At 54.8% G+C, this 21,945-nt stretch overlaps 1 protein-coding gene across 2 annotated transcripts in view; it reads left to right on the plus strand.

Annotated features, from left to right (window-relative positions):
- Nucleotides 1–21,945, plus strand: part of KCNH2 (potassium voltage-gated channel subfamily H member 2) — an 82,840-nt gene that overhangs the window by 48,342 nt on the left and 12,553 nt on the right. For both annotated transcript variants that reach the window (XM_028750198.2, XM_077916604.1), the window contains 4 exons: nucleotides 12,114–12,539; nucleotides 16,139–16,526; nucleotides 17,565–17,764; nucleotides 18,942–19,194. In XM_028750198.2, the coding sequence (XP_028606031.2) occupies nucleotides 12,114–12,539; nucleotides 16,139–16,526; nucleotides 17,565–17,764; nucleotides 18,942–19,194 (1,267 nt within the window). The remainder of the gene's footprint in view (nucleotides 1–12,113; nucleotides 12,540–16,138; nucleotides 16,527–17,564; nucleotides 17,765–18,941; nucleotides 19,195–21,945) is intronic.

The following is a 21,945-nucleotide window of genomic DNA, read 5'->3' on the forward strand; positions in this document are numbered from 1 at the left end:
GTCCGGAGTTTCCAGGGTGCTCCACAGCACAAAAACACAGAATGAAACCACAAAGGACATGATAAAAACAAGAACAAAACAAACCCATAATCCCCCCCCCCAAAGACATTGAAAAGGACATAGACTGTTGATCAGCCAAAGGTCTGGCTGAAGAGGAACGTTTTCGCACAGAAACCCTGTGGGGTAGGGTAAAATAATAATAATAATAATAATAATAATAATAATAATAATAATAATAATAATAATAATAATGGCCTGAGAGGTCACACCCAGGGATCTTCATGGCTGAGAAGAGGCGGGATTCGAACTCTGGTCTCCCAGGACCTAGTCCACGACTCTAACCCCTACACCACACTGTCTTTCTCACTGTTTCCTCAGAGCTCAGCCCTGGGCCTCCCCTCTGTTCTCTCGCTCCAGTCAAGGTGCTTCTTCTCCCCTGGGGAGCCGTGTGGCCAAAGCCCTCCTTGGGGGGCACTGGGACTGTGGGGTGCTGCCCCCCAGCCTAGCCAGGTAGCCCTCCAGCCCCTTAGGAAACCCCCCTTCTGTCAGCCGCAGGCTCTGGGTTCGAGAAAGGCTCCAGCACGCCCCCTGCTGCTGCCTTGCCTGAACTGTGAATCCTGGAAGGAAAGGCGCAAGCAGAAGGAAGCACTTTGCCCGGCCGGCCCGTCTTCCAGGATCTGGCCCAGTCCTCTTTTAAAGCCAGCCAGCTTGGTCGCCATCATTGCCTCCTGTGGCAGGGAGTTCCGTAGTTGAACTCTGTGCCCTGGAATGGGCAGGCAGAGGCAGTCCTCTGTTCCCTTTCTCCCTGCTGCTCCACCAACCATTGCAGCTGAATTCAAGAGGCCTCACTGGGCTGCAGGTCTAGGCTTTCTCAGCGTTGCCTTAAATCCACTCTGCTCGCACTCAGAGGCACTCTTTTCTTCCCGAGTCAAGCCCTTGCATGGAAAGCGGGTTCTGGAGCTGAGCCCTGCACCACCCCCAACGTTAGGAAGAGGGCAAAGGCCCCACTTGACCAGCCCTGTGAGGCCAGGGGCACAGGATGGGGGGCAAGAAATGGGAGGCAGCTTGCTTGTGGGTAGGAGGGGACTCTGGGAAAGACCACTCTGTGCCCCTGCACTTGCCCTGCCCCCCCTCATCTTCCCTTCCTTCCTATGTCCAGCTGTGGGGCAATTCAAGAGAGAGGCAGTGTCGCCTAGTGGTTAGAGCACTAGGCTCAAGTCCCCACTCAGCCATGGGTGACCTTGGCGGGGGCAGTCGCTGCCTCTCGGCCTAGCCTACCTCACAGGGTTGTTGTAAGGATAAGGGAGGAAGCAGGAACACACTGGCCACCTTGAGCTTCCTTGCAGGTAAGGCGGGATATAAAAAAAACCATAGAGTTGTAGAGCTGGAAGGGACCCTCAGGGGCCATCTAGTCCAACCCAGTGTGAAATGCAAGAAATAAATAAAGTTTTGCTGTGCCCACAGCAGACAAGGAGCAACAGAACAGGCAGAAAGGGGGCAGAGGACGCCAGGGGGCTCGTTCAGAGGAGCCCCCCCCCCAAAGTGTGGGTCATTTTGACTGCCTTCAGTTTCTAAACCAGGCCAAGTAAATTGGGTGGGTCCCTATATCTATCTATCTATCTGGTGCTAAATGTCAGGTACGGACTGTGGTTTTTTCCTGGGGGGGGACGCTGGGGTACTCATACCCCTAAACATTTTATGAATCGTAAGTTTGGCCTCACTGAGGGGCAGTATTTCAATATGAGTAGGAAAATGAGAGCACCTCTCAACATTTTTTTAGGGGGGAAAAGCACTGGGTTCGGAGGAGCCTCTTCAGCACAGAGGAAGCAATGCAGTGGAAGTGAACGATGCCGGGGGGGGGGATCCCACGGAGAATGGCCACCACCCAGTGGTCAGTGGAACCTCCAAGAAGGACCCAGCCCCACTGATCAAGAGGGTCTGTCAGGAAGGCTTGAGCACAGCCAAATGGTCTGGTGAGCTGGCGAAAGGCCTGCATGTTCAGGAGGGAGGAGAATGAGTGCCCTGGAGATCCCGCCATGGAAGTCTGTTCCCCTGGCGCAAGCCGTGCCAAGGACCCCCCTGAACCCCCCTGGGCAAGGCAGCCGCCCTCAGTCTCCACTTCTGTGAAATGGGAAGAGGAGCCCCGTGTCGCCAGGGAGAGCCTGACCAAGGCTGCAGGTTCAAGAGGTACAAGAGGATGGATGCCATTCCAGTCCTCATATTCTCAGGGAGGGCTAGATCGGGTTAGTGCCAATTTTGCGCCACCCACAAGTGCGTCTTGCAACTCCTGCATTCCTCCATCTTACTGCCATCTCCCTGGCTCAGGCACTCAGGAAATCAGCCGTAGAGTTGTAGAGGGGCTGGCAAGGGTCATCTAGCCCAGCCCCCCGGACAGAGAGAGGGCCTTCCCAGGGCGCCCCTTTGACTGTCCCCCCCATCAAGATATTCCTAATTAATTGATCAGGAATTCTGCAGCAAGAATGCCCGACGGTGCCTTGGGGTCTGGAAATGTGCATTTTTAATCAAATACAGCTGGCGCTTTTCCCCAGGCTGCTGAATCCTGTCGAATGGCAGATCCCCCTGTCAGGGATTCTTCAGCTGCAATTCCGGCACTGCAGGGGTTGGGATGGATGAGCCCTCTTTGATTGTATTGGGGGGGGAGAGACTCTGGAGTGGGCAACCTGAGTCTGCGGGGGGGGGGGTGTCTCTAAGCCATGGAGAAAGAGACCTGGTGAACTGGACTCTGCCAGGTTGTTGGGGGGGGGGGTGAGAGGGGTGTCCTGCAAACCTTCCGTGAGTGAGTTTGATTCAGAGAACTTGCTTTCAAGGAACATGCCCCCTCCAGCCATAGCCAAGCAGAGCCCCCTGCTAAGACGCCTGGAGGTGCTGACCCCTCTCTGAGCTGCCTTCCGGTCTGGAGGGGGCTCTGGAGGGACCCCCCCCCCCAAAAAAAGGCCATTTCCAAAAATGAGTTATGTGGAAGACCTGGGAAAAGAGATGCAACACACACACACACACACACACACACACACACACAGTGTCATGGCTCCCCCCTCTCCCTTTGTCTCCCTTGTGGGGAGGAGAGATTGCTCCTTCCTCCCCCCTCACCCCCCCCCCCACATTCCCCCTGTCCAGCTTTGCCTTGCTTTCCCAGCAAAGGCCAATAGTTTGTCCCAATTTGGTGCCCAAAGGAGGCCAGTTAATTTTAGCACATCTCTCCTCAGCCTGGGTGGCCCCCTCCCCCTTGGACCTCTGCCCCCCTCCCTCGCTAAAAATGGAACAGGAGCAGACAGGGAACATTTTGCCAGCTCTTGAAGAGGCAGCTCAGCCCAGGAAAGGACCCCCCCCACCAAGAGGGGCCCCCAGCTTCATCCTACAAGTGGGCCCCACACCCCTGAGAAAAGATCTGGGTGACCCCCCCTGCCTGAAACCCTGGAGAGCCAAGGGGGCCTTGCTCCACACCCCATGCCTGCCCCCCTTGTTCCTACATCCTTTTAGACCAGCGGTTCTCCACCTGTGGGTCCCCAGATGTTGTTGGACTACAACTCCCATCATCCCTGAGCTCTGGCCTTGCTAGCTAGGGGTGGTGGGAGTTGTAGTCCAACAACATCTGGGGACCCACAGGTTGAGAAAGGCTGTTTTAGACTGACTGGAGGGGGTGAGGGGGGCACCATATCACTGAATGTGCCAAGCCCACCCCCTCCCTCATCAGACCACATTTTGTGGGCACCCCATGAAACTGAACGTGAGAAAATCCATCACCAATAAAAGAAAGCCCTCCTTCCCTCTGAGTTTAACTATGGAACTCCCTGCCACAAGAGGCACCAACCTGGATGGATTGGAAGGAGGGTTCAAGAAGATTCCTGCATGGCAGGGGGTTGGGCTGGATGACCTTTGGGGTCCTTCCCAACGCTACAATTCCATGATTTTAAGTTCATGGACGAGGAGGCAGCTTTCAAGGCCTGCTAGCCAGGATGGCTCTACTCTGCTTCTGGATGGTGGTGGCTGGAAACCACAGGAGGGGAGAGCGTGGCTCTCATGCTTGGATCCTGCCTGGAGGCTTCTCAAAAGGATCCGCTTGGCACTGTGAGAACAGGATGCCGGACTAAAAGGACCCACTGCTGACCCCATCCAGCCGGTTCTTCAGGGGGTACAGTCATACCTCGGGTTACAGACGCTTCAGGTTGTGTTTTTTGGGGTTGCGGACTGCCGAAACCCGGAAGTACTGGAACGGGTTACTTCCGGGTTTCAGCGATCACACTTTGCGCATGCGCAGAAGCGCCGAATCGCAACCCGAGCGCCCACTGTACTTAGGCTCTTATGGAAACCGCAGGAGGGGAGAGCTGTTCCTGTGGCTGCTTCCCGGACGGGGCCTCTGGTTGGCCTCTGCGAGAAGAGGATGGTGGGCTTGGGGAGCCATTAAGAACCTCGGAAGAACCACTGGCAAGCCATTAAGAACATCGGGAAGAAGCTTCAGGCCGCAAGAGCTGTTCCAGTGCAGGATGAATGGGGTGGACGCTCCTTCCTTGCAGTTTTTGAGCAGAGGCTGGATGGCCATCGGCCCTGGACGCCTTTCAGGGGGTTGGTCTGGATGACCCCTGGGGTCCCTTCCAACTCTGTGATTCTGTAAGAGTCTGTTGCATTGAGCCAAGGGCCCAGCTGTGAGTCTGAGCCAGGAGGGCTCTTCTTAGTCTTACCTGCCCCCTCTGTGGCGCTCAGCAGGGCAGGGCTGAGGGGAGGGTGGCTCTGGGGGTCGGATCCTGGGTTTCTTCGTAATGGGCCAGCCCAGATGAGAAGAGGAGGCAGGGCCAGATGGGCCATTTTCACCATTTGTCCGCCGGCCGTTCCTCGCACACTCAGGAACACTTATTTATTCATGGGAGGCTTTCGAAAGTGCCCTCTTGGAAAAGTATCGCGTCCGCATCAGACGATTTGAACGCCATCCCATTGGATTTGGAATATAAGCCGTGGGTTTTCGAAAGAACTAATGACAGCGAAGTTCAGATAATAAAAGCATATGTGCCGTAAGGTAGCTCATAAAAAGAAGTTTAAAATAAACATCAGGAAATGAGGCCTGGGAAGTCAAGAAGAAGGGAAATTGCACAGGACAATGTTTTGGAATCTTTTTGGAGATTTGATAAAAATGCTAGGTCTAGAAAGCAACCCACGGGGTCCGCAGCTGAGACCCACAGCTGAGACCCCCTCGGCCGAGCCCACAGGCCAGTCACCCCCAACCAGGCACTGGCAATGGGGTCTAATGGTTAGAGTGCTGGGCTGGGACCTGGGAGAGGAGGGTTCGAATCCCCCCGGGGTGACCTTGGAGTCAGTCGCCATCTCTTAGGGTTGTTGTGAGGGTGGAATGGGGAGAAGGGGAGCCATTTGCACCCCCTGGAGATCCTTTGAAGGTAAAGGTGGCATATAAAGATAAATAATAATAACAACAACAAGGCACCCTTCCACATCCTCCTCCTTGGCACCTGCCACCCCTCCCGCCTCAGTTTCCCTGCTGCTGAAAGCAGACCTGAGCAGGTGGAAGCAGGAACCACGATGTTCCACCCATCCGTTCCTCTATTTGTTGTTGTTGTTTTGTCGTTTCTGCCTCTTCGTGACCCCCTGGACCAGAGCATGCCAGGCCCTCCTGTCTTCCACTGCCTCCCACAGTTTGGTCAAACACATGTTAATAGCTTTGAGAACACTGTCCCACCATCTCGTCCTCTGTCGTCCCCTTCTCCTTGCGCCCTCCATCTTTCCCAACATCAGGGTCTTTTCCAGGGAGTCTTCTCTTCTCATGAGGTGGCCAAAGTCTTGGAGCCTCAGCTTCAGGATCTGTCCTTCCAGTGAGCACTCAGGGCTGATTTCCTTCAGAATGGAGAGGTTGGATCTTCTTGCAGTCCATGGGACTCTCAAGAGTCTCCTCCAGCACCAGAATTCAAAAGCATCAATTCTTCGGCGATCAGCCTTCTTGATGGTCCAGCTCTCACTTCCATACATCACTACTGGGAAAACCATAGCTTTAACTATGTGGACCTTTGTCGGCAAGGTGATGTCTCTGCTTTTTAAGATGCTATCCTCTATTTATTATTTGCTTATTAAAACCATTTAGGGGTCGCTTTCTGTCCAAGGATTCCAAAGTGTTTTGCAGAATAAAGTAACAACACTAAACTGTTAACTACCTATAAACTCAAGTGTTAAAATATCAGGGGCAAATGGGAAGCGAGCCCATCTCAGTCAGAGAAGGAAAACTCTGACCCTGAACCTCCACTGTCCTGGGGGGAGAAGAGAAGGCTCACGAGAAAGCCCTACAGAAATCCAGAGTCCCACATCTGGCTCGGCGTTCCTTTGGGCCACATCAGTGAGGCTGAGAACGGGGTTCTTGTCGTCTTATCATAGAATAGAATCATAGAATCCTAGAGTTGGAAGAGACCACAAGGGCCATTGAGTCCAACCCCCTGCCAAGCAGGAAACACCATCAGAGCACTCCTGACATATGGTTGTCAAGCCTCTGCTTAAAGACCTCCAAAGAAGGAGACTCCACCACACTCCTTGGCAGCAAATTCCACTGTCGAACAGCTCTTACTGTCAGGAAGTTCTTCCTAATGTTTAGGTGGAATCTTCTTTCTTGTAGTTTGGATCCATTGCTCCGTGTCCGCTTCTCTGGAGCAGCAGAAAACAGCCTTTCTCCCTCCTCTATGTGACATCCTTTTATATATTTGAACATGGCTATCATATCACCCCTTAACCTCCTCTTCTCCAGGCTAAACATGCCCAGCTCCCTTAGCCGTTCCTCATAAGGCATCGTTTCCAGGCCTTTGACCATTTTGGTTGCCCTCTTCTGGACATGTTCCAGTTTGTCAGTGTCCTTCTTGAACTGTGGTGCCCAGAACTGGACACAGTACTCCAGGTGAGGTCTGACCAGAGCAGAATACAGTGGCACTATTACTTCCCTTGATCTAGATGCTATACTCCTATTGATGCGGCCCAGAATTGCATTGGCTTTTTTAGCTGCCGCGTCACACTGTTGGCTCATGTCAAGTTTGTGGTCAACCAAGACTCCTAGATCCTTTTCACATGTACTGCTCTCAAGCCAGGTGTCCCCCATCTTGTATTTGTGCCTCTCATTTTTTTTGCCCAAGTGCAATACTTTACATTTCTCCCTGTTAAAGTTCATCTTGTTTGTTTTGGCCCAGTTCTCTAATCTGTCAAGGTCGTTTTGAAGTGTGATCCTGTCCTCTGGGGTGTTAGCCACCCCTCCCAGTTTGGTGTCATCTGCAAATTTGATCAGGATGCCCTTGAGTCCATCATCCAAGTCGTTGATAGAGATGTTGAATAAGACCGGGCCCAAGACAGAACCCTGTGGCACCCCACTAGTCACTCTTCTAGTCTGGGCAGCCCGGGACCCCCCCCCACACGGCCCAGCCTTGCGCCCAGGGAGATCACTCTCGGCTGCTCACACAGCGGTTTGGCTTCACCCCTGGAAGCACGCTCCATTGTCTCTGGAGGCAGATGGATCATAGAATGGTAGAGTTGGATGGGACCCCTGGTGGCCATCCAGTCCAACCCTCTCAGTGCAGGAATCTCATTGAAAGCCTCCATGACAGGCTGCCATCCAACCTCCAACCTTCCATCCCACCGTTGTTGAGCAGCAATTCCTGCTGGCAAGTCCTTCCTGAGGTTGAGTCAGAATGCCAACAACAACGTTATTAAAATATACATGAAAGCTAAAGCAACAAGCAGCAACAAGCATGTGCAAAGTGCCTTTGCGGTGGAGAGGTTTCTCTGTACACCCTGCCTGCCAGGTAGGCCAGCTGCAGATCCTGTTTCTGATGGGAAGAGCAGTTTGACTCCCTTGGGAAGGGGGAGATGTGTGTGTGTGTCTGATTCTTTAGTTGCAGTTCCTGCATCGCGCGGGGGGGGGGGGGGGGGACTAGATGGCCCCTGGGGGAACCTTCCCAGTCAACAGTTATATCATTTGATCCGTCTCTCTTTCCAGAAGGCGGTGGAGTCTCCTTCATTAGGTCAGTTGGGATTCTTCCGCTGCGATTCCTGCCCTTCAGGGGGTTGGGCTAGATGACCCCCAGGTCCCCTTCCCACAACTCTTATGATTCTATAGTTAGGAGGGACCAGGCCAAGTGGCCCAGGAAGTGGGGAGGCAAATTTCTTCCCCTGCAGGATATACCTTGACTCGCTTGCTTGAGCGATCAAACAGCATCACATTTCTGCAGGGGAGGGGCTTCTTTGTGGCCTGCTCAGCTCCTGTAAGCCCGGCTCAAAAATCTTTTTTGTGTCCCCCCCGCCCCCCCTTAGCATTAGAACTCTTTCACACACACGCCAGCCTGTCTGGTACCAAAATAACTGTGCGCAAGCACACGCAAGGTGGGTGGGGAGCGAGGCTTGGCATGTCTTGCCTGACGGGGAGGGCTTTCTCTTGCCCCGCCAAGGGGGCCTGTTTTGGGGAGGGGAGAGAGGATGCCCACGCAGCTGCCAGGGCTGCCACCCTCCTCCTCTCCCCCGGGGGCCAGGCTTCTCTGGTGCCTTGGCAGTGCCAGGGGGGCATCTACCAACCCGTCCGCCCCGGCGAAGGGTTAACGGCTGGGGAGGCTGACCAGCCTGGCTCCTTCTGGCGCTGGGAGACAGAGAGCAGGGCAGGCTGGGTAAAATTTCCGCCCCAATAATTTTCCAGCCTGCCTGCCTCTCTCTCTCTCTCTCTCTCTCTCTCTCGCTGCCGCCTTGCCCATCTGAGCCTGGCAGCCGCTCTGGGTGGCTGCTTTGCCCGCTCCCTGCGCCCCCTCCGCAAGGGGCTCCTCCTCAGGCCGGCAGCATGCCCAGTGCCCCAGGCACCAGAGGGTCGCCCGCCCCCTGCCCTCTGGGTGGCCCCCACCGGGCACGCAGCTGGGGCTGAGCACCATGCGGGCGGCAGTGCCTTCGCGAGAGGATGCTGGCTTCCCTCCTGCAGCTGCTCCAGGATTTCTCGGGCCCCCCTGCCGCTGCCACCGCTGCCCCCCAGCCCGGAGCGCCCCCCATGCCTGGGGCTTCCCTGTGTGGCACCTGCCTCTGCCTGGACAGCGGCAGCGGTGCCCATGCCAGAGCCAGGGCCCAGGATGGTGAGCAGGGAGACAAGGTAGGCGCTTTCCCCCCGGGGGGTGGGAGGAGGGGAGGGTCTCCATTTGTCCTCCGTGGGGCAGAAGCAGGAGGGTGGGGTCCGCTCTCTGGTTTATTTATGGAAGGAATAGGTGCTGGGGGGCTGAGTTATCACTAAACTGGGATGAATGGGGCAGCAGACTTCTTCAGGCAGCAAATAGTTAAACGGTGGAACTCCCTCCCACAAGAGGGGTGGGTGGCTTTGGAGCCATAGAGTTGGAAGGGACCCCTGAGGGTCCTCTAGTCCACCCCCTGCAAGGCAGGAATCTCAAGTAAAGCATACAGATGGGAGGGTTGGACGGATCCAGCCAGGATGGCGTCTGCATCCCAGCTGCCGGAAGGGGAGAGGGCTCTGGGCTTGGATCCTCCTTGCTGTTTCCCCATTGGGGCATCTGGTGGGCCCCTGGGAGGGCAGGAGGCTGGGCTGAATGGTCCCCCACTGGCCTGATCCAGCAGGCTCATAGCTGTCATCTTTTCCCTTTTCTTGCGAGGAATCCTATTCAGAATAAGGGAATTTCCCTTTGAAACAGGGAAACGTTGACAGCTATGAGCAGTCTCTTTTGTAGTTCTTACGGCTGCATAGAGGGATGCTCACTCTTTATATGCTCAGAGGCACTCTTGGCTGCAGTGTGGACTCAGCTTTGGGGCTGAGCTAGGGGAGAGTGAGGTGGCCAGACGCCGAGGGAGCCGAGTTTGAAAGCCGCTTGGAGCTGCTGTTCAGGAAGGTGGATTTGCGAGGGTCCCCCAACATCCCACTGCGCCTCTCAGGGTTCGCTGGGGAGAGGGGCTTGGGTGTGGGCCTGAGGGTGAAAGGGAGCAGAGTCACACACACACACACACCCCACCTTCAGCCCTTCCTCGTTCCTGGTGGTTGGGGGGCCGGGGGGGCACCCGCTCTGGCGCTTCGTGGAGCAGAGGGTCAGGTGGGGCAAAGCTCTTTGGTTGCAGATCCTTCCTCCGGGGAGCTTTGAGCTTACGTAAGTCTTCCGAGGTTGCACCGTCACGTGGGAAAGGCGCTCTGTGTGTGCTCAGAGGCACTTGCTGGATGTTTTTTTTGTGATTTTTAAAATGTCGCTGTGGTTTAGGTCTGTGCTGTGGCCCTGAGGACGTCTCTGGCTGGGATCCCATTCCGAGGGGGAGGCAGGTGCGGCCTTGTGGTTGGGGAGGGGCTTCAGGGGGGAGGGGGAGGCAGTGGACGGAGGTCCCCAGCTTGGGGTCTTAGCAGTTCCCCACCAGAGAGGTTAGGGGGCTTCTGGGCTGCTTTGATGTCTCCCTGAGAAGAGTGGGGGGCGCTGTTGTGTGTGATGGGTTGCACTGCAGAGAGAGGAAGACACTCTGCCTGTGCTCAGAGGCACTCTTGCTGTGTCCCATGTTCCTGCTCTGACTGAGAGCATTGCAAGGAGGGTGTCTTGGGCTCACCTGAAGTGACAGAACAATGCAGGGAAAGGGACTCCCCAGAGCAGAAATTGTGGGGGGGCTCCTTGCGGGCAAGAACCCAGCCAGTTTCCACATGCCAGTGACCCAGTTTGAACTGGGTGGCCAGTGGTCTGCCCATTTCGTGAGCCAAAGCCGGGCCAGGGAATGGGGGGATGCAGTGGCGGAACCGATTTTTGAATTTTGGGCAGCACCCCCAAAGGCTCCTGCTCATGATTTCCAGTGGGTCTACTCTGAGTCGGACAACCACCCATGTCAAGGCAGCCATACTGAATTTGTAGGTTCCCCTGAGGATGTGCAGAGTGCTTCGTTGTCACCATGTCGTGACCAGAGCCAAATTCAACCTTGCCCCCCCCCCCCAAGAGGGTGGTGCTCAGCACCCTTTAGCTAAGCAGCATGATCTGGAGTCTTTTGTGGGGAGTCTGCCAGGGTCAGGTGAGGTGCCCCTGGGGGGTGGCATCTTGAGGGGCGGGGGGCAAAAGGCTCGTTTTCAGGACGCTCCATTCCTGGGACTTTTGGCAGAGGGGCCAGAGGTGGCTGTGCAGCTGCTGCCCCCCCTCCAGCTGCTGACATCCCCCCCCCCGCCTTCAGAGCCAGGAGGAATTAGCTGTCCTGCCTGTCTGGAGGGCACCCTGGCATGGGATGGGCAGGAAGGTTATAAATAGAAGGTGCTCCTGGGGCAGCCGGCTGGGGAATCGGAGGCAGCAGCAGCAGCAGGGAAGGGGGGGGGGGCAGCAAAGCATGCTGGGAACAAATAGCTCAGGGTCTCCCTGGGTGGGGGGGCAAGCAGCTGGCTCCCCCCCCCCCCCGTTTGTGGTGTGTGTCTCCCCACCTTAGCCTGAGACAGCTGGCAGGAGGAGGAAAGAGGCGCTGAATCTGCCAGCGATGCTTCAGCTCCCGGGTTGGACTAGATGGCCCTTAGGGGTCCCTTGCAAAGCCTGCCATTCCTTGAATGGGGACTGAGGCCCACGGCTGCATCGCCCACGGAGACTGGACATGGGTGGGGGGACCCCTCCTTTTTCCACAGAGGCCATCCTGGGGTGAGGAGAAGGAGCAGGGGCTGCCAAGGAGGGCAAAATCGCAGAGCTTTGAGGGAACTCCAGGGGCCATCCAGCCCAACCCCTGGGCAGCTCAAGGATCCCTGGCACGCGGCCGCCCAACCAGCCAAGCCATGAGCGCTTTACTGAGCTGGTGACTTTTCTCCTTCAGTTTCTCGGGGGGGGGGGTGCTGTTCCGGCCTCCCGGGGCCTGGATCCAGCACTAGTGCGGTCCCTCCCCTGCAGCCAGGCCACGGCCTCTGTCACATCTTATCGTGAGAGCAGGGCCTGATGGGAGAATCACAGAACTGTAGGGTTGGAAGGGTCCGCCAAAGGTCATCCAGTCCAACCCCTGCGGCGCATGAATGGCAACCGAAGCGTTCCTGACGGATGGGCATGGAAGCTGACTCTGCTGGGGTCACTGGGTGGCACCTTTCCCGGGGGGGGGGGTGTGATTCTGCCTCTCTCTCTGATGGCCCCCGTGTCCCTTCCCTCCGTCCCCAGGTCCTGTCTCTGGGCGCTGACGTCCTCCCGGAGTACAAGCTGCAGGCGCCGCGCATCCACAAGTGGACCATCCTGCACTACAGCCCCTTCAAGGCGGTCTGGGATTGGCTGATCCTGCTGCTGGTCATCTACACGGCCATCTTCACGCCCTACTCGGCCGCCTTCCTGCTGCACGACCGGGACGAGCAGGCGCGGCGCTTCTGCGGCTACTCCTGCAGCCCCCTCAACGTGGTCGACCTCATTGTGGACATCATGTTCATCATCGACATCCTCATCAACTTCCGCACCACCTACGTCAACTGCAACGAGGAGGTGGTCAGCCACCCGGCCAAGATCGCCATCCACTACTTCAAGGGCTGGTTCCTCATCGACATGGTGGCCGCCATCCCCTTTGACCTGCTCATCTTCGGCTCCGGCTCCGAGGAGGTAGAGTCGCAAAAAGCCCGGCGTTTTGGCGCCGCTCCTCTTTGCAAGGGCCCTTTGAGCAGCCGCCAGGTCACGGAATGTGCCCAAACACTCTTCCTGCTCCGGGGGAAGGCGAGGGCAATAGAAAGCGGAGGGTTTGGTTTCTGTGAAAAGGATGGGCAGTGCCTTCGGTGGCTGCAGGACAGGCAGGAATTCAACAGATGCAGACTTTCCCTATTGTGTAGACATCCAACTGTCAGATCTCTGTCATGGAAAGGGCCTGAACTCTTGTCTACATAGAAAGTTTGGAAGTGGGGGCTGCAGAGGGTGGGGGGCAGATGGCAGGTAGCCCCTCCAGGTAGCTGTGGATGGAGAAGGAGAGAAGGACAAGTCCCAGGCTCAGTCCCCAATGGCCTCAGGGTTCATGGCAGATGAAAGAAAGTCCTTCATGCAGTGTAAACTATGGAACTCTCTGCCACTGGAGGCAGGGATGGCCACCAATGTGGATGGCTTTGAAAGAGGATTGGACAAATTCATGGAGGAGGAGAGGGTCGTCAATGGCTACCAGCCCATCATGGCTGGAGGCCCCAATGCTTCTGAATCCTAGTTGCTGGAAACCACTGGAGGGAAGAGGGCTCTGGGGCTCAGATCCTGACCACTGTGAGAACAGGGTGCTGGACCTGATGGGCAGTTGGCCGGATCCAGCAGGCTCTTCTCAGGTTCTTATTATCCCCTGCCTAAACCCTGGAGGGGCATTGCTGGCAGTCAGTGTAGGCGACCCGGAGCAGCCGGATGGGCTGTGTGGTAGGATGCAGTTTTGAGACATGTCCTTCTGTCCTGGGCGCCACTCGCACAGGGAACCGGCCTTTTGCGAGAGATGTCTGGCCACCAGGTTTGGCCACTAACATCTCCACCTGGCCGGCAGATACTGCTGCCGTGGCCGTCAGCTGGCTTGTGGGGTCTCAGGGCGCCAAACGCCTCTTTTGCTGCTGCGCTGCCCCGTGATCAGCTAATCCGTGGGGCATCTAGGCATCCACTTGTGGGGAACAAAAAGAGTTATGGTGCCGTTTGGCCATTCGGTTTCCTATCTCAGCTTCCCTGCCCAGGAGGCAGGGAAGTGGTGGCCACAGGAGCCTAAGGAAGGGGTGACTGGAGGGGGGTGTCTGTCCTTTACACCCCCTGCCCTCTCAGCTCAACCCGCCCCCCCCATCCCCGTCTGTGTGGGGAGTTCATGCCCTCCATCGGCCAGGACCGGGAGGGATTTTGCTTCGGATGCGAGGCTGCAATCTTGGCACCCCAAAGAACGTCTCTCGCCCCCCCCCCCCACTTCACGGTTCCTGCACATGCTCACAGGGCAGCTGGAGAGGCAGGAGCCGGCGAGGAAACTGGGTCTGGCCCCCAGGGAGGCCCCCCCATCCTGTGCGCCAGGTGCATGGGGGGGGGGAGGCGGAGGAGAATTTGTGAGGCTCAGGTGCGCCAGCCGAGATGGCGGCTGCCTCAGAGGGGCAGCTGGGGGGGGGCACCCGTCTGCTCCTGGCTGCGGAGATGGGGGGGCGTCTCTGGACCCAGGGAGAAGCGCACCTGGGGGGGGGTCTGCTCTTTCCGCTCCTGGGGGTGGGAAGACTCAGGGCAGCCTGGGCTGTGAGTCCTCCAAACAGGGCTGGATCACATTTGGACCCAGGGTGGGTCACCATCCAGGATTCCCCGTGGATCATTCCATTGGCCACAGAAAGAACAGGACCCTGGAGTAGGTGGGCCATTAAAGGGTAAAGGTCAAGGGACCCCTGACCATTAGGTCCAGTCGCAGACGACTCTGGGGTTGCAGCACTCATCTCGCCTTACTGGCCGAGGGAGCCGGCCTACAGCTTCCGAGTCATGTGGCCAGCATAATAATAATAATAATAATTTTTTATTTATACCCCGCCCATCTGGCTGAGTTTCCCCAGCCACTCTGGGCGGCTCCCAATCGAGTGTTAAAAACAATACAGCATTAAATAGTAAAAACTTCCCTAAACAGGGCTGCCTTCAGATGTCTTTTAAAGATAAGATAGCTGCTTATTTCATTCACATTTGAAGGGAGGGTGTTCCACAGGGCGGGCGCCACCACCGAGAAGGCCCTCTGCCTGGTTCCCTGTAACTTGGCTTCTTGCAGAGAGGGAACCGCCAGAAGGCCCTCGGCGCTGGACCTCAGTGTCTGGGCTGAATGATGGGGGTGGAGACGCTCCTTCAGGGATACAGGATGACTAAGCATGACTAAGCCGCTTCTGGCGAACCAGAGCAGCGCACGGAAACGCCGTTTACCTTCCCGCCGGAGCGGTACCTATTTATCTACTTGCACTTTGACGTGCTTTCAAACTGCTAGGTTGGCAGGAGCAGGGACCGAGCAACGGGAGCTCACCCCGTTGCGGGGATTCAAACCACCGACCTTCTGATCAGCAAGTCCTAGGCTCTGTGGTTTAACCCACAGCGCCACCCACATCCCTAGGTGGGCTAAATGGAGCCTCCATGGACAGAGTCAGTCTACCTGAGGATAGTAGCCACTAAGAATGGGAGACGGCTGTTGCTCTCGCATCCCGCTTGGGCCTCCACTTAGCTGGCCCCTGTGGGGGGCAGGAGGCTGGACTGGGGGGCCCCCCTTGGGCCTGATCCTGCTGCTGCTCTTCTGAGGTTCTTATGGGAGCTCATGACTCTGAAGGAGCAAGTGAAGAGGAAGAAATGGACGGGTGGGAGATGGGGAGCCCCTTTTGCCCTGAGGTCTCCTAAGGGAAGTTTGCAATCCAGTTTGCAAGATCCCTTGGGAATAACAAGAGGGATGGGGCCGGGAGTTATTTAACCTCGGTTTCACACGTCTCAGCTGCCGAACGTTTTGGAAGCTGAATGCTGAAAAACCGGAAATGAATGCTTCTGTTTTTGAATGTGCCTCAGAAGTTGAACAGACTTCCGGAACAGATTATGTTTGAAAACTGAGGTTCCGCTGTATATTGCTTTCTGGACCCCCAAGAAACCAGTATATGAAAGCAACCCAATTTGCAACAGAGTACAATACAGTGGTACCTCGGGTTAAGTACTTAATTTGTTCTGGAGGTCCGTTCTTAACCTGAAGCTGTTCTTAACCTGAAGCAGCACTTTAGCCTATGGGGCCTCCTGCTGCTGCCACGCTGCCGGAGCACAATTTCTGTTCTCATCCTGAAGCAAAGTTCTTAACCCGAGGTACTATTTCTGGGTTAGTGGAGTCTGTAACCTGAAGTGTCTGTAACCCGAGGTACCACTGTATTAAGGAATCAGCAAACCAAAATTTCTAAGGCAGTGGAATCAAAGCCCATGTGTGGGTTTTTTGCAAGGGAGGGGGTCCAAAGGGGCATTTTGCCCCACAGGATCTGAATCCTGCATTCGGTCAGGCAGAGAGCTTGATGCAGATCGTCCCCCTCGTGTCTCTTCTCACCCACATATCTGTCGGGTTGGAAGGGGCCCCCAAAGGCCATCTATTCCAGCCCCCTGCAACGCAGGGATCACAGTGACATCATTTGACGGTTCTGTGACACGTAACCCAATTTGGAGTGGCGGGGGGTGGTGGTTGTTGTTGCTCCTGCCCTCACAGCCCCTCTCCTCCCCCCCTGCAGACCACCACCCTGATTGGGCTGCTGAAGACGGCGCGGCTGCTGCGCCTGGTGCGAGTGGCGCGCAAGCTGGACCGCTACTCGGAGTACGGGGCGGCCGTCCTCTTCCTGCTGATGTGCACCTTTGCCCTGATTGCGCACTGGCTGGCCTGCATCTGGTACGCCATCGGCAACATGGAGGACAAGACCATCGGCTGGCTGCACTCGCTGGGCAGCCAGATCGGCAAGCCCTACAACGCAAGCACCCCCCACAAGGGACCCACCATCAAGGACAAGTACATCACCGCCCTCTACTTCACCTTCAGCAGCCTCACCAGCGTGGGCTTCGGGAACGTCTCCCCCAACACGAACTCCGAGAAGATCTTCTCCATCTGCGTCATGCTCATCGGGTGTGAGTGTGGGGCGCCAGGGCCGGGGGCGGGGGGCAGGCGCTGGAGGCCAGGCGCAGTTGGGCTCAGCCCTTCTCCACCCCCCAAACACACTCGGGGCGTCCCGCCCCCCCCCCACTCCGCCCCTAGATGGGTTCCCCGGCAGAGATCAGCCTCCCCCAACCGGGTGCCCTTCCAGATCACGGAATCTCAACTCAAGAATCCAACCCCTTCGGAGGGATCCTGTTCCACCGTCAGAAAGTTCTTCCCAATGGGCCCCTCTGGCACACGCACTAAAAGACGCCCAGTCATTGGGATTGTCAAGTGGCAGAGAGTTCCAGAGGTTCCCTGCCGTTCTGGGCCAGAAAGCACCTCTGCAAGCAGCCTCTGCTCAGACACACAAGGCTGGTGGACTGAGAGAAGCTCTTTGATGGAGGAGATTGAAATTCTTATTCTTATTATTATTAATTTGCCTTCTACACCGCCCTATACCTGGAGGTCTCAGGGCGGGTCACAACAAGACCACAACATATAAAATCAACTGAAGAGCAATAACCCAATAACAACCCCCCCCCAAAAGCCACATTTAAAAAGGGTATGGGATGTCAATAAGATCAACCAAAGGCCTGGTTTAAAAAGACTGTTTTTACCTGGAGCCTAAAGGTGTGCAATGAAGGCGCCAGGCGAACTTCCCTGGGAGACAGTTGCAGATGGGTAGCCGTGTTGGTCTGCCATAGTCAAAACAAAAAAAATTCCTTCCAGTAGCACCTTAAAGACCAACTAAGTTAGTTCTTGGTATGATCTTTCGTGTGCATGCACACTCCTTCAGAATGGGAATGGTTCTTCCCTGGGAGAGCATTCCACAGACAGGGAGCCACTGCAGAGAAGGCCCCGTTCTTGTGTTGCCACCCTCCTGACCTGGTCCTTGAGGCACTGAGGGAGGGGCAGATGATGTTTTGGGAGAGGCTGAAGGCCTTGCTGGGCAGGTATGCAGGCACCTTGCATGTGGGAAGAGTTGGGGTGGAGACAGACCCTCACGCAGCGCCCCCTCTTCTCCGCAGCCCTGATGTACGCCAGCATCTTTGGGAACGTGTCGGCCATCATCCAGCGCCTCTACTCGGGAACGGCCCGCTACCACACCCAGATGCTCCGGGTGCGAGAGTTCATCCGCTTCCACCAGATCCCCAACCCACTTCGCCAGCGCCTGGAGGAGTACTTCCAGCACGCCTGGTCCTACACCAACGGCATCGACATGAACGCGGTGAGTGGGCCGGGCCTCTCCATGCGCAGCGCCAGCTGGGGGTGGGGAGAGCATTGGGATCGTGAGAGCAGCCAAGTTTCCTTGCTCCCTACGACCTGCGAGATCACCTTGTCCCACATGCGGCCCCTTGAACGCTCCGATCCATGGAGTGGGCACGCTGTGAGTGCCACAAAATACCTGTTTTCCGCATTTGTAAGCTTTAAATCATTTAGTGTGGCAGCACTTGTCCTTGGGAACTCCCTGCCTCTTGACCCCAAGCAGGCTCCTTCCCTGTATTCTTTTTGGCACTTGCTAAAAACATTCTTGCTTCCACAAACCTGTAGGGATGCTTAGAAAGGTGGTGAGAGTTTTAACCTGTCTTAGTATTTTAACTTTTTGTATGTTTTAAACTATGGTCGTCCGATTTCTTGATTTTATTATCTTTTTTTTGCAAACCACCTTGTGGGGTTTTTTATTTTATTTTTACAATCAAGAGGTATATCAATTTTACTAAATAAGTAAAACAGTAAATATTTGGTGCAAGCACTTATTTATTTCTAAAAATGTTTGTACACCTCTGTGTCACTGAAATTATATCAAAGTGGTTTGCAATGAAATGTTTTTTTAAACCATACAATAAGAAGTTATGAAGAGGCATTGGTCAGCTGCTGGGGAAGACTGCCTTCTTCACTGCCTGCATAGTTCTGGCAGAATAGAAAAAGTCTCAGCAGGAGTTTATAAATTGGCACAGAAGGCGCCTGCTGGATCTCCAGTGGCAGGGAGTCCCACAGGACTGAAGGCTCCATTTCAAATGAGCCTCACCGACTTGGGGAATGCCCAGCAATGCTCCTGAGGATGATCTCAGGGATGGAGCTGGGATATTAGAAGGATCCAGGCAGTTCTAGAGGTTCCCTGGACCCAAGTTGGAACAGAACAGCGGGTGCTTGGCCTGGCTGGGCCGGGCCTGGACATATGTGTGCTTGTCTTTTGCCTGGTACAGAGGTCCAATAGGCCCAATTTTTTGCCTCTAGCCCCACCCACCACCGTCACACAGCTCCCGGACTGCTTCCCACGAGCAAATGCGGCCCTCAGCTGGCAAAGGTCCCTCTCTCTCCACCTCCGTCCTGGAGCCCAGGGCTGTTTTTGCGGAGAGGCTCCTTCCTCTGCTGATTCGAACCCGCCTCTCTCTCCCCCGCAGGTGCTGAAAGGATTCCCCGAGTGCCTGCAGGCGGACATCTGCCTGCACCTAAACCGCAGCCTCCTGCAGAACTGCCGGCCCTTCAAGGGAGCCACCAAGGGGTGCTTGCGGGCTCTGGCCATGAAGTTCAAGACCACCCACGCCCCCCCGGGAGACACGCTGGTCCACGCCGGAGACGTCCTCACCGCCCTCTACTTCATCTCCCGAGGCTCCATTGAGATCCTGCGGGGAGACGTGGTCGTGGCCATCCTAGGTGAGGGGGCGCAGAGGGGGTCCTAGGGCAGATATTAATGTCACGCAGCAATCGGATGAAGGAAAACCGACTCCGCTTGGAAGAAAAATTGTCCAGGCCAAAATATGGTCCCAAAGCTTTGCTTACGGAACTTTCTTCAAACAGACACAGAAAAAGAGGGTGCTACGAGCTACATGCTTCTCCAGGCATAGGCTCAACTTACAAATATAAAACTACAGTGGAGCCCCGCAAGACGAACGCCTCGCAAGACGGAAAACCCGCTAGTCGAAAGGGTTTTCCGTTTTGGAGGTGCTTCACAAAACGAATTTCCTATGGGCTTGCTTCGCAAGACGAAAATGTCTTGCGAGTTCCTGCAAGGTTTTTTTCCTCCCCCCCCCCCCTTTTTCCCAAGCCGCTAAACCACTTATCAGCTGATCCGCTAAGCCGCTTAATAGCTGATCCGCTAAACCGCTAAGCCGCTTATCAGCTGATCCGCTAAGCCGCTAATCTGCTAATCCGCTAATGGGCTTGCTTCGCAAGACGAAAAAACCGCAAGACGAAGAGACTTGCGGAACGGATTCTTTTCGTCTTGCAAGGCACCACTGTACTTCAAACACACCAGGAATTGCAGGTCTGTCTCACCCCTGGAGCTGCTTTCTCTTCGGGGTGGGGGGTGGGGGTGGACTACATGACCCTTGGGGTCCCTTCCAACTCTACAATTCTATGCAAGACTCATTTGCTTGCCTTTTTTCTATGGTGGCTTGAGAACTAAGACAACTCCCTCAAAATGGAGATTTGTAACTGAATAACCTTCCCAGGTGATCTGAGGTTAAACACCTCCTGCAAGAGCTAGCAGAGATACATCAACAATTGATTATCAACTTGTTAGGCACCATGCAAGCTCCAATGGAAATTTCCATTCCCTTTAGCAATACACATACAGGGCTATTTTCCATTTCAATGTTCAATTAAACAGTTATACCTAACATGACAGGAGAGATTGGAAGGCTCCAGGAACAGAAGACCCTTTAATTCTGCTGCGTTTTATTTGGCTTATCTTGAGTCAGAATGGCCCCACCTCATGTTTCCAGCAGGATTTTTCAGGCCCTCGTTGAGTCAGAATGTGAGGGGCTCATAGAATCAGAGAGGAGGAAGGGACCACCAAAGGTCATCTGGTCCACCCCCTGCAATGCAGGAATGAGAGCTAAGGAACCCCTGGACCCCAGCTTGAAACCTCCAAGGAAGGAGAGTCTTCTGAGGTCACCTGTTCCACGGTCAAACGACTCTCCCCATCCGAAAGACCTTTCCAATGAAGAATTCTTTACAATTCTGTGATTTGGCAATTCTTTGGATCTCCAGGCAGGGCTCAGAGAGACGGCCGTCTCTGAATCCCTGGAGAGCCATGGCTGCCGGTCAGTGCAGACCGCACTGAGAGAAACAGACCAGCAGCTTCTGACTCCCCGGTGATGATGATGATGGTGATGGTGATGATGATAAGGATGATTTTATTATTTTATTTTTATTATTTATACCCCACCCATCTGGCTGGGTTTCCCCAGCCACTCTGGGCAGCTCCCAACAGAATTAATGATGATGATAATAATAAAAAGCGAGAAAACATTGGACATTAAAAACTTCCCTAAATAGGGTTGCCTTCAGATGTCTTCTAAAAGTCAGATACAGAGGACGCCCGGGTTGTGAACGTGATCCGCGTGGGCAGCACGTTCGCAATCCACAACCCACAGCGCCGCATCTGCGCATCTGTGCACGCGTGGGTCGCGATTCAGTGCTTCTGCGCATGCACAACCACCCAAACCCGGAAGTAACCTATTCTGGTACTTCCGGGTTCGGCATGGTGCGCAACCTGAAATCGTGCAACCCAAAGCATCTGTAACCTGAGGTATGACTGCAGTTGTTTATTTCCTTGGCATCTGATGAGAGGGCATTCCACAGGGCGGGCGCCATCACTGAGAAGGCCCTCTGCCTGAAGAAAGGTTGCAATGATAGAAGTTTAAGGAAGGAAGCCAGGCGTGGGGAAGGCGGACAGAGAGACTGTTTTCTCCCCCTCTTGTGACACTCGAACTCCTGGGCATCCAAGGAAGATGAAAGCTGGAAGATTCAGGACAGATCCTGCAGCCTCTTCTGATGCCCTTCTGCAAGGGGACGGGCACCTGAGCAGAGCTGGCTTCCGTGAGAAGCCTTGGCAGAAGACTCTCCTGGCGGGTCTCTCTGCCCGGTTTCCTCCAGAGGAAACCAGGCCTCCTGGCGACCTCTCCTTCCTCCGCCTCCTGCTTCCTTTTTTTATTTTTATTTTTTATAATAATATTTATTTAGGATTTTTTCAAAAAAATTAACAGCCAACGAAAGTCAACAAAAATCACAAAAACAGACCACAAACATCAAAAGTCCAAACAGAAAAACAGAAAAGAAGAGAATACAAAAGAAAAAATTTAGCATAAAAAACACTCTTTCATATTGGTAACTTTCAAAACCTTATTCTCTTTACTTCCACCCGCCTTCCCTTCTTGTATTCCACTTTAAAAATTTGTTCAGCAAGATCATTCATTATTTATTTTAAACCTTTATCCCTCCCTTTATAGTCTTGTTTATCTTAATCGCTAGAAACCCCTTCATTTCATTTTCAGAGCCCTCAGCATTCATAAATTTTACAGTATTTTTGTAGATAGACTTTAAACTTCTTCCAGTCCTCTTCCACCTGCTCCTCTCCTTGATCTCTGATTCTGCCGGTCATTTCTGCCAGTTCCATATAGT

Source organism: Podarcis muralis, chromosome 12 (genome assembly GCF_964188315.1).
Source record: "Podarcis muralis chromosome 12, rPodMur119.hap1.1, whole genome shotgun sequence".
NCBI lineage: Eukaryota > Metazoa > Chordata > Lepidosauria > Squamata > Lacertidae > Podarcis > Podarcis muralis.